The sequence below is a fragment of the Dasypus novemcinctus genome, chromosome 5 (genome assembly GCF_030445035.2).
Source record: "Dasypus novemcinctus isolate mDasNov1 chromosome 5, mDasNov1.1.hap2, whole genome shotgun sequence".
In the NCBI taxonomy this organism is placed as follows: Eukaryota; Metazoa; Chordata; class Mammalia; order Cingulata; family Dasypodidae; genus Dasypus; species Dasypus novemcinctus.
The window spans coordinates 93344983-93360420 of NC_080677.1; the positions used below are offsets into that span (position 1 = coordinate 93344983).

At 39.5% G+C, this 15438-nt stretch overlaps 1 protein-coding gene across 8 annotated transcripts in view; it reads left to right on the forward strand.

Annotated features, from left to right (window-relative positions):
- The window catches only part of ST7 (suppression of tumorigenicity 7), a 318541-nt gene that overhangs the window by 143820 nt on the left and 159283 nt on the right, over nucleotides 1–15438 (forward strand). For all 8 annotated transcript variants that reach the window (XM_058297257.2, XM_058297256.2, XM_058297255.2 and 5 more), the window contains exon 2: nucleotides 6218–6300. In XM_058297257.2, coding sequence (XP_058153240.1) covers nucleotides 6218–6300 — 83 coding nt within the window. The remainder of the gene's footprint in view (nucleotides 1–6217; nucleotides 6301–15438) is intronic.

The following is a 15438-nucleotide window of genomic DNA, read 5'->3' on the forward strand; positions in this document are numbered from 1 at the left end:
CCTCAGTGTGACGATTCCTTCTACCACTATTATTTTTTACACATTTTGTGCAGTTTCCTCTGTTTTCTTCTACTACAATGCTACAAGATGCCAAATCACAAAAGGAAGGGTAATGTAAACATGAATGTTGATGAAGTCTACATTAGGCACTTTCTCTATGCCATCACAGTCCTCACAACAACCCTGCAAGATATGTATTATTATGCTAATTTTATGGATGAGGAAACAGCCTCAAAAATATACTAATACTGGGAAATGGATGTGGCTCAACCAATTGGGCTTCTGTCTACCATATAGGAAGTCCAGGGTTCAATGCCCAGGGCCTCCTGGTGAGGGCGAGCTGGCCCATGCGGAATGCCAGCCCACATGGGAATGTTGCCTGCGCAGGAGTGCTGCCCTGCATGGGAATGACAGCCAGTGCAGGAAGGCCACCCAGTGCAGGAGTTCTGGCTGATGCGGAGAGCTGGTGCAGCAAGATGACACAACAAGAGACACAGAGGAGAGGAAATAAGAAGACGTAGCAGAACAGGGAGTTGAGGTGGCGCAAGAGAGTAATCGCCTCTCTCCCACACTGGAAGGTTCCAGGATCAGTTCCTGGAGCTGCATAATGAGAATACAAGCAGACACAGAAAAATACACAGAGAATGCACACAGAAAGCAGACAAGGGGGGGACTGGTTAAAAATCTTTAGGGAAAAAAGTACACTAATACTTTTTTAAAAAAAGATTTATTTATTTATTTATTTCTCTCCCCTTCCCCGCCCCAGTTGTCTGTTCTCTGTGTCTATTTTCTGCATGTTCTTCTTTGTCTGCTTCTGTTATTGTCAGCGGCACGGGAATCTGTGTCTCTTTTTGTTGTGTCAGCTCTCCATGTGTGCAGCGCCATTCCTGGGCAGGCTGCACTTTCTTTTGCGCTGGGCGGCTCTCCTTATGGGATGCAATCCTTGTGCGTGGGGCTCCCCTATGTGGGGACACCCCTGTGTGACAGTGCACTCCTTGCGCGCATCAGTACTGCGCATGGGCCAGCTCCACACGGGTCAAGGAGGCCCAGGGTTTAAACCGCGGTAAACAGACGCCCTATCCATTGGGCCAAGTCCGCTTCCCCCTAATACTTTTAATAAAGATTTTCACCATGCGATGCAATAATTATATGTAGTCACTAAAAAAGATTATTATTCCTTAATTATCTTTTTATTTAGGCAGCATTGTATATCTACACATTGCATACAATCTTTAGAGAGAAGTGTTTCATAAATAATTTAGGAGTTTCAATAAGGAAGATTAAACTTAAGTGAAGAACCCTTATTTTTAGAAATACAAGTTGGACCCATACATTTGTCTCATCTAAATGGAAACTGAGAATAACCATTTGCTACTAAGTCAGTCTTTCATGCTTTTGCATACCAGGCACTTTCAGAAGTATTTTCACATTTCTAATAGCAGTTTCCCACCAGTGCCTCAATACACACATTTTGTTGCATTTGTACTGCTCTTCATTTAGCTTCCATGGCATGCACTTGTGCGGAATGCTCCATAGCTCTACCTTTCACTGTCCCCAGCCGCCACAGATCTCTTCATCTGGGTGAATTCCTATTTATCCTACAAGTCTCAGATGAGATGCATTTTCTTGGCAGACATATTCTTGATTTCCCAGTCCCCCTTGGGTGCCCTGTACCTGCCTGACCCCCCCATGTGTCCTCTTTCATAATTGCTTATCAACCTACTTGCCTGAGTCATTGGACTGGGACCCCTTGGTGGGAAGAGAAAGTGCTCTCTTGGCTGCTATATCCTTAGCACCTGGCCCAGGGTAGGCACTTTACGAGTATTATACTGAAGTGAAGAGGGAATGCTCATGCCATCTGAACATAGAGCAGTTCTGGGCAATAGATAGCTCCGGGAGCGTGTGGGACTTTCTCAGAGACACAATAGAGTTTGGCTCATGTATAGTGGACAAGATCTCCTAATCCTGGTCTCTTGCTAGGTATAATGCTTTTATGTAAGACTACCCTTCAAACTTTTTTTCCCATCCAACTGAAATAAACTTGATGTCTTTAACTTTTCCTTTTAAGGTCTTTCCCCCAACCCTTCCATAATTATTGATTGTTATTTTGTTACTGTTTATTTATTTCTCATGCTATATTTTAGCATGGTATTAAAAGGAACATAGAGCAAAGTACATCTACATTTTTGGATGTTATAGATGTCATCATGCTGCTTATTCATTTCTATTTAATAAATACCTCAAACCCATTGATGCTGATGAGGAATGGATTCTTCGTTTGAGGGCTTTTCTATGTGGGATGGGATATATCTAAGGAGACATAAATGCACAAGGTCATGTGCTCACTCTACTTTACAGCCCTATAATTTGGGGGCTGCTTATGTTCTGAAGAATATTGGGGGAAGCCTGATACTGTCATGAAGGTCAGAAATATGTCTGGGTCTTCATAGATTATGACGTTTAAGGGCTATTCCTCATGATTCCAGAGTGAGCCCTCTGGTATTCTAGTCCTTGCTCACAGGAGTGATTCTGTCACTTCCCATAGCTGTACAGTCACCTTTGTACCTTTTATTTCTTTGTATTATCTTTTTTTTTTTTAAGATTTATTTTATTTCTCTTCCCCTAACCCTCCCTCCCCCGTTGTCTGCTCTCTTGTGTCCATTCTCTGTGTGGTCTTCTTTGTCCACTTGCATTCTCAGAGGCACTGGGAATCTGTGTCTCTTTTTGTTGTGTCATCTTGCTGCATCAGCTTTCCCTGTGTGCGGTGCCAATCCTGGGTGGATGGTGCTTTTTTTGTGGGGCAAATCTCCATGCAGGGTGCACTCCTTGCACTTGGGACTCTCCTACATGGGGGACATCCCTGCGTGGCATGGCACTCCTTGCATACGGCAGCACTGCATGTGGGCCGACTCACCACACAGGCCAGGAGGCCCTGGGTTTGAACTCTGACCTCCTATATGGTAGGCGGACACTCTTATCAGTTGAGCCACATCCACTTCCCTGTATTATCTTTTTATCTCCTCTCTTCTGTGATCCATACAGGCCATTTGCTTTTCAATCCATGTACCCACCCCTCCTACCTAGTTCTTCTCAGGGCCATGCTTAATTCCTTCACATGCACTCATTAATTAAATGAGAAGACTATACCAAGTTCAAGTTCAGCATCTTCAGAACTCTCCGTGATGCAGTCCCTGAGGCTGCTTTGTTAGGAATGTCCAATTGGATCAAATGAAAAGCCTTTCTGATTTTTGTCTCTGGATTGAAATAGGACATCAGTGAAGTATTATGAATTTGTTATCCACAAAGCTAAACTAGTTTTACCTATTTGTTTTGCCTCCTCTCTCCTAAGGGATTAACATGGATATGTCTATAGATTTCAGGGATATAGATTTTATGTGTCTCAAACCACACGTTTCACAATTTTTCTGGTTGGAATTCTAGATATATCATTGGGTTATTAATAGGTTATGAAATGAGCACCTCCCATTCTATATTTATTTCTATTTCTGCTTCTCTCTCTTATGTGTCTCTATTTTCTTTTAATGCCCACCATTATCTCTTCCAACTTTAGCCATCTTTCTATAGTTGGAAGTAAGAAACATTTTAATTATTCAATGCAGTTGCTTGATAATCTTAATGAAAAATGAATAGAATATTTTTTTCTCTTTATCAATTTTTAAATTTATCGATTAATTCTTAACATCCCCCACCTCCCCCCGATGGATCAGTGATTTTCAGTAGAAAACTTTTGCCTTCTATTTCTTTATGATTTTGTTGCTGGGGATTTAACAGCAGAGCTACTAAATCACTTCTAATTCAGGCAGATCTTTTCCTCTTCATTTTGGAAATGGATTTCATTGAATTCTGTGCTAGTGTTGTCTCCAGAAACATATTGAAAAGTACAGCTGTAATAAATAACGAAGAATAACACAGTCAATATTCTGTTTTTGAAATTTTAAAAATAATGTGGAATATGGGGGCATTCAAAGTGTAAGAGGGGTGAATTTTGAGAATTTTAGGCACCTCAGAATCAGACTGGCACTTGTGAACTCTAGGAATTTTTGTTTATTTGATTGTTGTTGTTTTTTTCCAATTTAAAAATCTGTCTTCTTCCCCGAACTAGCTGTTGCCTGGGAAATGACAAATCACTACTTTGTTTTGTTTTGCTTTAATGGCCAAGCAAAACCACCTCAACTGTACCTTCCTCTGCTTGCCCTACAACTCTAGGCTGATCACTCCTTCCATGTCCTTTTCTACCTCCCCAGGAAAAAGAGCCCACTTAATTTAAGTCATGGATATCGACTGAGCACATTCTAATAGTGCAGTCTCTTGTGATATTAAGTGACAGACCACAAATCAAACTAATTTAAGAGTAGATGTGAAGCAGGAGTAGTGTTATTGAGAGGAAGATACCTGGGTAACAGGATGGATGACTATTAGGGAGCACACCCATCTGAATCTCTGCAAAGGGTGGTAGCTGAAGCTCTTTTTCTCAACCAGTGCAGCTGCTTGGAAAGACCCTTCCCTCTGCTTGAACTTGCATCCCCGTCATCCTCCACCTACCTGCTTTAGTCTGCTTAGCTCCTGCTTGCTCCTCAGGAATCACCTGAGATATGCTCCCTTTTCCTGGACACCTCCCCTGAGCCCCCAGCTTGAACTGGTACGTTTTATGTGGTTTCATGCATATCCTTTGCACTTACCAAAGCTTATGCTTGCTTACTTATATATCTGTTTCCCAACTAAACTGTGGATTTCTAGAGCTTCAGAGCTCTGTATGATTCAGTCTTTCATTCTTTGTCCATTATCTCATTCATAAATGGAGAAAAATATTTGTGGAATGAGTGGACATGGGATCTCTCTTATTATTACTGTGGTTTCTGGGCTGAACTCAAGACAGATGCCCATGCCTTTCCCCCTAATGGCATCAGAGTTCTAAATCCTTATTCCAAAGCCAGACTGGGTGTGATCGTCTTCCACAATCAAATTCAGGAAAGAAATGTGAATATGCTTGCAAAAGCCCATTAAATCAGTTGTTTTGGTAATGAATAAAGTTTTATGCAGTATCTAGATATAAATGGAAATGATTTAAAATATATTTATAAAACATGTAAGTGAACCTTCATGGGAAACCAGATTAACTATGTAGTTGATGTTAGTACATGCCTGGAATTGGTCAGCAAGATGCCTGGCAATGAACATTCATTTTTAATGGTTTATTTTTTACCTTTTAAAATTGAATCCAGTTATTTTAATGAGTAGTGTATTAGTCAGGGTTCTCTAGGGAAACAGACTCAACAATAGATATCTATAAATAGTATGAGATTTTATGAGTCTCTCATGTGACTGTGGGGGTGTACAGGTCCAGGTTCCACAGGCCCGCTGCAAACCAGGGGCTTTGATGAAAGTCCAGTGAAGGTCCTTGAGTTTCCAGGAGATGTTGGTTGTCCAAAGACGAGCTGGGAAGTTTTCTTTATGCTGAAAGCACTTTCCCTTTTAAGGCATTCAAATGATTGAATAAAGTGTCACTCTTTGCTGACTGCAGTCTCCCTGGTTGATGCAGATGAAATCAGCAATCACCAATGACTAAAGCCCGTATATGTCCTTGAATTACAATTAGCCCAGTGCTTGCTTGACTAAACAACTGGGCACGATTACTTGACCAAGCTGACACATTAGCCTAACCATCACAACTGGTCTTATGGCCTTTTAAGTAAATTGGAAGAACTTCTACTAATACTCAATAACTTTTGTCAACTTGTCCTTTCTTCTTGGAGGTCACTATACTATTATAATACTTAATAACTATTTAAGGTAGTTATTTTTACTTGTTCTAAGATCAGAATACTGCTTGTTGGTTCATCCAGGATTCTGATATTCTGGTCCCACAAAGCACCTAAGGGCATCTTCTGTTTTTGACTGACAGTTCAGTAACCAGCTTTGATTGAACTCCTCAGTGGTTATGAAAACCATTTATAACAATAGTTTTGGGAGGTAGAAACTAAAAAACTGCTTTTCTTTTTTCTTGCAGGTAGCTGTTTTCATACAAAATATATAACTTACCTAGTATACTGAGCCTTTGTAATCCTTAGCAATTAAATTGCCGATTCTAAGAATTCTCATCATCATAAACAAGTGTTTCACTAGAAAAAAAAGTGATTTGATTTTACTGATGTATTCATGCCTTCCTTGTTTTTCTCCCTCCCTTCTCTTTTTTCAGTGAGCATGTTTTTGAACACATTAACACCGAAGTTCTACGTGGCCCTGACAGGTACTTCCTCGCTAATATCAGGGCTTATTTTGGTAAGTGGTGGAATCATTCCTATTTGAAAATGTGCTGTTTACCAACCTAAATGTTAGTATATGTATAGGATAAAAATTTAGAAGAATATACATCAGATGCTTATAATGATTACCTTGCATGTGTATATATATATACTGGTCCAGGCCTTTCACTCCCCAGGTTATATATTCCTGAAATGTTTAAAATGAATTTTAAAACAATCGTATATTACTTTGTTGAAAGGGAAAAACAGTATTTAAATCAAATGGAAAATAAAGAAAGAGACAAGCCTGTGTCAAATTCTCTTATTGAGAAATCGGTAATGTAAAATAAATGTGACTTAGCCCAACTGAAAAATGCTCTTCTTTATCACATTAGATTTTTTTTTTTAAGATGCCCCCCCCCCAGTTGTCTACTCTCTGTGTCCATTCCTTGTGTGTTCTTCTGTGTCTGCTTCTATTTTTGTCAGTGGCCTGGGAATCTGTGTCTCATTTTTTTGTTGTTGCGTGTTCTTGCGGCATCAACTTTCCATGTGTGCGGCTCCACTCCTGGGCAGGCTGCACTTTCTTCCGCGCTGGGTGACTCTCCTTACGGGGTGCACTCCTTGCGCGTGGGGCTTCCCTATGCGGGGGACACTCCTGCATGGCACGGCACTCCTTGTGCGCGTCTGCACTGCACGTGGGCCAGCTCCACACGGGTCTAGGAGGTCCTGGGTTTGAACTGCAGACCTACCATGTGGTAGGCGGATGCTCTATCTGTTGAGCCAAGTCTGCTTCCCTACATTTGTTTATTGAATAAACATAAACAAGATCAGTAGAAATACAGCTCAGTTTCCTTTTTATTGACATGCAATATGGCAATTAAAAGCTGTTTTCCTTTATCTTCTTTTCTCTCAAAATTTACATTTACTTACCTACTGTTTCCTTAAAAAAAAAATCCTAAATAGGCAAAAAGCAGTACGATTATTATCCATATAGTTTCATTGCTTTATGCTCTATAATAGTTACCAGTGTGCTAAATTATAGTATCTGAAGTGGTTTTCCTTAATTTAAGTGACCTCAAATAGGAGCCATCTAAACTCAGTGGAATTTACTATAATTGAATGACCTTTATAGAGAAAGAGGTTTTAGGAAGCTTCTTTTTTTCCTGTATATATACCCTTGTACTAAAAATTATTAAAGAAATAGGGACAAGAATGATATTACAGAGTTGACATTGAAAGAAGAAAATTTTAAGGTTAGTAGAAAAAGAAAGTCTTAGGGGAAAGGGTCTAAAAATGTGGGGCAAAACCATAAATGAACCTACAATAATAGAAGATATTGAAAGCTCATGAAAGGAGCTAAAGTAAAAAAGGGTGCAGAAATGTGCACAGGACAGAAACCTGCAGACAATTGAAAGGGAATTCATTTAATTCATAAAATTAGAGACGGTATAGATTTACAGAAAAATCATTCAGAAAATACAGCATTCCATAAACTCCTGTCATACATTCATTCTTACCTATTATTTACACTTTGTATCAATGTGATACCTTTGATACAATTGCAGAAGCAATATGATTATAATTGTACTATTAACTATAGTCAATAGTTTAAATTAGGGTTTACTGTGTTGTATAGTTCTATAGTTGTTGTTTTTTAAATTTTTATTCTTGTAACATATGTACAACATATAATCCCCCCTTTCAACCACATTCAAATATGTAATTCAGAAGTATTAATTACATTCACAATGTTGTGCTACCATTACCACCATCTACTACCAAAACTGTTCCATCACCCCAAACAAATTCTGAACCAATTTATTAACTCCCTCTTGCCTACCTCCACCCTAACCCCAGGTGACTTGTATTCTAGTTTCTGACTCTATGAATTTGCTTATTCTAATAATTTCATCTTAGTGAGATTATACAATATTTGTCCTTTTGTTTCTGGCCTGTTTCACTCCACTTGATGTCTTCAAGGTTCATCCATGTCACCACATGCATCAGAACTTCTTTTTTATGACAGACTAATACTCCATGGTACATAAATTTCACATTTTATTTGTCCATTCACCTGTTGATGGACACTTGAATTGCTTCCATCTTATGACAATTGTATATACTATTACTAGGATCATTGGTGTAAAAATACCTGTTTGAGTCTCTGCTTTCAATTCTTTAGGATATATACCTGGAAGTGTGATTGCTGGGTCATATGGTATTTCTATATATAAATTTCTGAGGAACCATCAAACTGTTTTCCACAGTGGCTGCACCATTTTACATTCCCACCAGCAATGAATGAGCGTTCCTATTCCTCTGTATTCTCTCCAAAACTTGTAACTTTCTGGTTTTTTTAAAAAATGGTATCTCATCGTCGTTTTGATTAGCATTTCTTTAATGACTAATGATAGTGAGCATCTTTTCATTTTCTTATTGCCATTTGTATTCTTTGGAGGAATGTCTATTCAAGTCTTTTGCCCACTTTGTAATTGGGTATTTGTCTTTTTGTTGTTGAGTTGGAGGAGTTCTGTATATCTTCTGGATATTTAAGCCCTTATAGGATATATAATTTCTAAATATTTTCTCCCATTATGTAGATTTTACTTTCATGATGAAGTCCTTTGATGCACAGAAGTTTTTTATTTTGATCGAGTAAAATTTATCTATTTTGTCTTTTGCAGCTTGTTTGTTTTTGGTGTAAAGTCTAAGAAAGCATTGTTTAACACAAAGTCCTGAAGATGTCTTCTTCTTAGGTGTTTTGTAGTTCTGTTTCTTATATTTAAGTCTTTGGATTCAATTTTAGTTCATGTTTATGTGTGATGTGAAGTAAGGGTCCATCTCCATTCCTTTGCATATGGATATCCAGTTTTCCCAGCATCATTTGTTGAAAAGACTATTCTTTCCCCACTGAGTGGACTTGACACCCTTGTCAAAAATCAGTTGGCCAGCTGATGTAGCTTAGTGATTGGATGCCTGCTTCCCATGGACTAGATCCTGGATTCCATCTTTGGTACCTCCTGAAAAAAAAAATCAATTGTTCATAGATGTTGGGGTTTTTTTTCTGAACTCTGAGTTCAATTCCATTTGGTCTTTATGTCTGTCCCTGTGCCAGTATCAAGCTGTTTTGATCCCTGTAGCTTTCTTTGTTTTAAAATTGGGAAGTGTGAGTCCTCCAACTTCTTTCCTGTTTTCAACATGGCTTTGGCTATTTGGGGCCTTTTCTCCCTCCATATAAATTTGGTGATTGTCTTTTCCACTTCTGCAGAGAGGGCTGTTGGCATTTTGATTGAGAATGCACTGAATCTGTAAATGGCTTTGGGTAGAATTGACATTTTAACAATATGTAGTCTTCCAATCCATGAACGTGGAATGTCCTTTCATTTACTTAGATCTTCTTTGATTTCTTTTATCAATATTTCATAAATGGAGAGGATCTTTTTATCAATCAGGGAGAGTATATGCAGATTAATTTTATGTGGGCTGCTGAACTCAAGCAGTGAGATTTTTGGGGTTCATATTATTAGACCAGGAATATGAAAGAACAGAAGCAGGAACCTACATATATAGTTATGTAGGAGGAAATCCAAAGAGTCCCATTCTGGCTGGAAAGACCAAGCCAAGGTGAGGGGAAGTACATTAAAGTTCATCCTTGAAAGGGTTGAAATGAGGTGCTTGTGGTAATTTGTATTGTATTGTCTCCTAAATGCTGCTCTGCAGACCCATGTATGTCTCTGAAGTCTTAACTGTTCTGTGGAAATATGAGAAAAATAAGGACACTTTAGAGAATTGCTCATAAAATAATTGCTAATGTTTCTATTTTACTTATAAGTAAGCTGAGGTAAAATAGGGCAAGTAAGCCACCTACCATAGGTCATATAGAATAACTAATAGTGGCAGAGCCAGGATTAAACCCACTGCCTCTCCGGTTACATTCTTGGCTCTTTTTCTAGTAAATGGTAAGTCTGGACTTTATTCCAGCAGTATCTTGGTGTGAGTTCAAAAGGCTATAAATTAATTGCCACAATGTAGGTAATTTTGTTTCACTCTGGTGAGCTAGACCCACAGCTGTTTTCCCAGCTTGTTTCTCTTGCGCTTCAAATGAAGGCATTTCCCTAGATCATGACTACTTTTGCAGATCTAGGATGACAAGGCTTTCTGCCTGCATGACCAGTGCAGTTGATGAAACCTCATGATCGCTGTACTGTTTCCTGGTGTTTGCGTTGCAGCGTTCATAGGAAGCGGATGTTCCTGAATGATAAAAAAAAACTTTGAGGAAAACCCTGATATAAGCAGATTTTGAGAGACTTTTCTCAAAAATGCTTGATCTATTCTGAGGATGAAGAAACTACAGTGTGGGGATATCTCTTGATAGCTTTAGGCTCCTGCTGTTAAAATTATTAACTTTGGTATTGTCTAGCCTTTGGGGATTTAGCTTTCCTAGCCCAGGAGGTTTCTATTCAATCCCTATTCTTTTCTGACAGGAAGAGGCAGCATTGAGGTAAGGATCAGGTGCCTTGCAAAATAGCTGTGTGGATATAACTGCTTAGGGGTTTTTCTTCTTGGCACCAGAGAGGCAATTACTTAACTGCTGTCCCCTGAGCAATACTCTGAGAACCACACTGTGAACATTCTAAGTATAGGGCTGCCCCTCAGGAATTTAGTTATTTGGGGACCTCAGGATTCTTATGCTGGAGACTGAAATTGTCATGCTATTTGATGTCACAGGAGATGAGAGGTTAAAAAAAATTGCATTTTCACCTGTGAAGAAAGTCATTTAACTGAACAAATATACATAAAAATAAAATTCATTTGACAAATTCTGGTCTTTTCTACTAATGTGCTTAACAATAAATGAAGGCTAATCAGTGTATATTTTATTAGGTATGACAGATCTTAATTTTACAAGTTGAATGCTTAGCAATGAGTTTGTCATACCGCCTACCTTTTGCTGTTCCCTTTTGGTTCCTGGGCCCACATTCATCCAGGCAGCCCTGTCCCTTGATTAACTTCAAGCTGTCTCTCTGCCAGTTTGGCACAAGCCTTCCCTTCCCAGTCCAGTTCCAGCCACAGGAACTACACCTGTCATCACAGCTCAAATCTGCGAATTTGGTCTTTTATCTGCTCTAGCATAGATCCTATATCCACATTTACATGTATGTAGACATTCCTACACCTACGTTTTACATATATATATATATATCAGGTAAAGAAAAGGCACCTAGGGCTTAATTTTTAAAAGTGAAAAGAACAAAAAAGAGGAAATTAGAATAGTGAATAAAACAGTTAGTCCATGGATTGGGTATAAAAGAAGTATGTTTTGAGAAAGAGGTAGAAGAGACGATTGAGTTGGAATCAGTTGTAACAAAAGGTCCATTTACTGAGTTCCCAATCAATTTTATACTATATTGTATTAGTGAGCCAAAGGTGTGCTGGTACAAAATACCAAAAATTGGTTGGTTTTTATAAAGAGTATTTATTTGGGGTAGGAGCTTACAGGTACCAGGCCCTAAAGCATAAGTTACTTCTCTCACCAAAGTCTATTTGAAGCAAGATGGCTGCCAGTGTCTGTGAGGGTTCAGGCTTCCTGGGTTCCTATGTTCCTGGGGCTTGCTTTACTCTGGCTTCAAGGTTCCTTCCTTCCTCGGGCTGGCTTCTCTTTCCTCTGCCTGCTGACCAGGGCTCCAGTTTAGGTCTTCAGCATCAAAGTACAAAATCAAATCTCCAACCTAAAAGGCCCCCACTCTGTTCTTTGCCATGCCTTTTAATTGTGAGTCCCCACCCACAAAGGGGTAGGGATGCAATGCCCTAATCATAACTCAGTCATGCTCAGGTACAGATCAGATCACAAGCATAATCCAATATTTCTTTTTGGAATTCATCAATTATATCAAACTGCTACAAATATTAAGCATGTCACATATATTATTTCATATAATTCTCATTGAAATTCTATGTGGTAGATATAGCCAGCCCCTTTATGCTTCTGAGCATAAACAGACATACAAAGTTTAAATAATTTGACTGAGGTAATACAGCAGATAAATAGTGGAATTTGAATTCAGATCTTGGCCATGGTTTCTGTCCCCTCCTATTCAAAAATAAGGGAGTGAGGCGGAAAGGTTGTTATTGTTCCTTTCAGCTCTTTTCCATCCATCTAAAGGACTTGACCTGCTCTTGAGGTAGCACTTGAATTGATAAGCATAAGGAATCTCCCAAATGATGGTATTCCTAGAAGTAAAAGTAAAGAAAAGAGTCAGGGAAACTTGGTTAGACGAGCTCTATTGGGTGTGGGAAGCAGCATATAAATGTTGGGTTGTGTTGATTATGAAGTAACTTATATTCTGGCTCTAGAATAAAGAGCGAGAGATGCTGTGGGGGCCTGATGGCTTAGGGGCCTACAGACAGTGGGAGGAAATTTAGGTTCATTTAGCTTTACCAGATTTTAGCTTCTTGGGTTCATCATGAAAATGATTTTTTACAGGAGCATCAAGTGCTAGTCAAAGGGAGTAGTAGATAAATGTCTGTCAGGTCTGACTGTGGACATGAGCATTTGAGTAGATCAGATTAATGACTAGGCAGGCCAAAGTGAAGAGGGTAAACAAGATAATGGTGAATAAAGGGGCAAAACTTAACTGTTTGGTTTTTCAGTCTATATGTGACCATAAGTCATGCAGTTGAAGAGCTGGGGTTGGAAAGACGGATGTAGGAAGGGGGGTGGGGAAGGAAGGAGGGGTACAAACAACCATCTCTGAGATATTTTGTTTTTCTTTTTCCAATTGGTCATGTATTACGCCAGATTTGACCAGTCTAGAACTATGGAACAATACCTACCACAATTTATAATATTATTTGTGTAATAATTTAATGTTGTCTTCTTTTCTAGAATGTAAGTTTTGCAAAGGCAGGGACCATATCTGTACTTATCATGCCAGAGTAAACACTTAAGAAATATCTGTTGAATGAACAGATCAAGTGAATGCATTAGTTGAATGATTAGAATTATCTGAGGAACTTGTATAAAATTATAGATTCTGGGCACAACCCCATACCAACCAACTCAGCATCCCTAGGGGAGGGGCCTTAGAGGGTACAGCTGCTGTCAGGGCTTGGGATGCTTGGACAGGTCATTTTCTCCCATTTCTCAGTGGTCTTCATAACTTCATAGCAAGAGAGTGATCTTCCTTCCAGGCCACAGTAGTTAATGCTAAAACAGAAAATTTCATTATGTGAACATATAGACATTGAGGTGGATATGCATCATCGGCTGTTTATCTTGTAGAAAGTCTTACCTCTCTCTTCTCTCCTTTTCTTAAAGCTTTGACAGCAGATGGCCAGGGAATGGAGTGGAAAGGCATGGATGCCAGTTCTTAAAATAGACAACTGTTTAGGGAACAGGTGGCTGAGGAAGAGTTGATTGAGACAGAGGAAGCAGAAGCCAAGACCTAACCTGTAAACTGTTCAATATTCCTAAACAAAAATATGTAGAAGCCAAGAGTGAAAACACAGTTATGTTTCCCATGAGGAATTGGGAGGGACTTTGAATGGAGTATTGGGTATGGTGAAAAGGATGTACTTGAGAACTCAAAAAGGAAACTAAAAAGGATGCAGATGTTATAATTCAATGGCCTTGGTTTATCTGGTTTATCTAGTTTATTTTTAAGTCCAAAATATCCCCTGTTGCCAAAAAAAAAAAAAAAAATCTGTTTACCATCAGATGTATTTTTGGTGACTTAGAACAGGTGTCAATTTGGCCATGTTTCCATCTGGGAGTAGACTGCAGGAGAGTTTCATATTTTTTCTTCAATCTCTACCATCACTGTATCTATCCCCTGATACAAACATCATATTCTTCTTTAACCCTTAGAAAGAAGGCTGCCAATTTCTGGCTTCAACATCTTGATACTTCCCATGGGTTTAAAGGAAATTGGCATGGAACTATTGAGGTGCAGCTATGAGAGAATCTCAAGGCTCTTTTTTTAGTGAAATAAGGTATGGGGAAATCCCTGATACATGAAAGTATTTTATATGAGAACATGCAATTTAAGAATAAGGGAATGTCTTATTAGATATGAAATCTTCAGGAAAGATTCAGATTTTAGATCTGTTAGACAGAGATGGAAAGATCTTGCTTATGGTCCCTTTACCAGATTTTGTTCTCTCACTACAGGGAATGATGAAACAAGTGTGTACTTCAGTCCAGCAGCAAATCTGGATCTCTACCTCCAGTTCCCAGCCCTCTTGGATCATCCTCTCTGCCTCTGTCACATAGCTATAAATGAACCTTTGTAACTGGATCCTTGACAAATGGTCTTTGTTTTAAATATGATCTGGGCCCTGAATATAATTTATGACCTTTCTCCCCTTCAAGGTATAGGTCACACCACTTCCTAAATCCTCACATTCTCAATTCCATCCCCACTTCCCTTATTCTCAGCCAATAAACCTCTTCTGCACCGTCATAGAGATCAGTGTCACCCAGTTTATCCCTTTGTTTCCTTCTTACATGTGAAACAGCTCATATTTTACCCTACTATTTAAAACAGAATGCCTCTCTTCATTCTTTCATCTTCCCCTTTCTTCCTGTCTTAGAACAAGAAGTGGTAGCCTACCTTTTTTTTTTTTTAAAGATTTATTTATTTATTTAATTCCCCCCCCCTCCCCTGGTTGTCTGTTTTCTGTGTGTATTTGCTGCGTCTTGTTTCTTTGTCCGCTTCTGTTGTCGTCAGCGGCACGGGAAGTGTGGGTGGCGCCATTCCTGGGCAGGCTGCTCTTTCTTTTCACGCTGGGCGGCTTTCCTCACGGGCGCACTCCTTGCGCGTGGGGCTCCCCCACGCGGGGGACACCCTTGCGTGGCACGGCACTCCTTGCGCGCATCAGCACTGCGCATGGCCAGCTCCACACGGGTCAGGGAGGCCCGGGGTTTGAACCGCGGACCTCCCATGTGGTAGACGGACGCCCTAACCACTGGGCCAAAGTCCGTTTCCCTGTAGCCTACCTTTTAAAGGTAGGTGTGCCCCCTGGACTATTTGTAATCATGCCCCTTGATTATTTACACTCAAGAACTGAGGATTCTGATTATTTACACTCTTTTGAGTATAAATAATCCTGTCTCTCCCTCTGGCCTGGATTGATTCTCCTTCCACAGTTTGTGTGGGCCTCTCTCTTTTTTTTT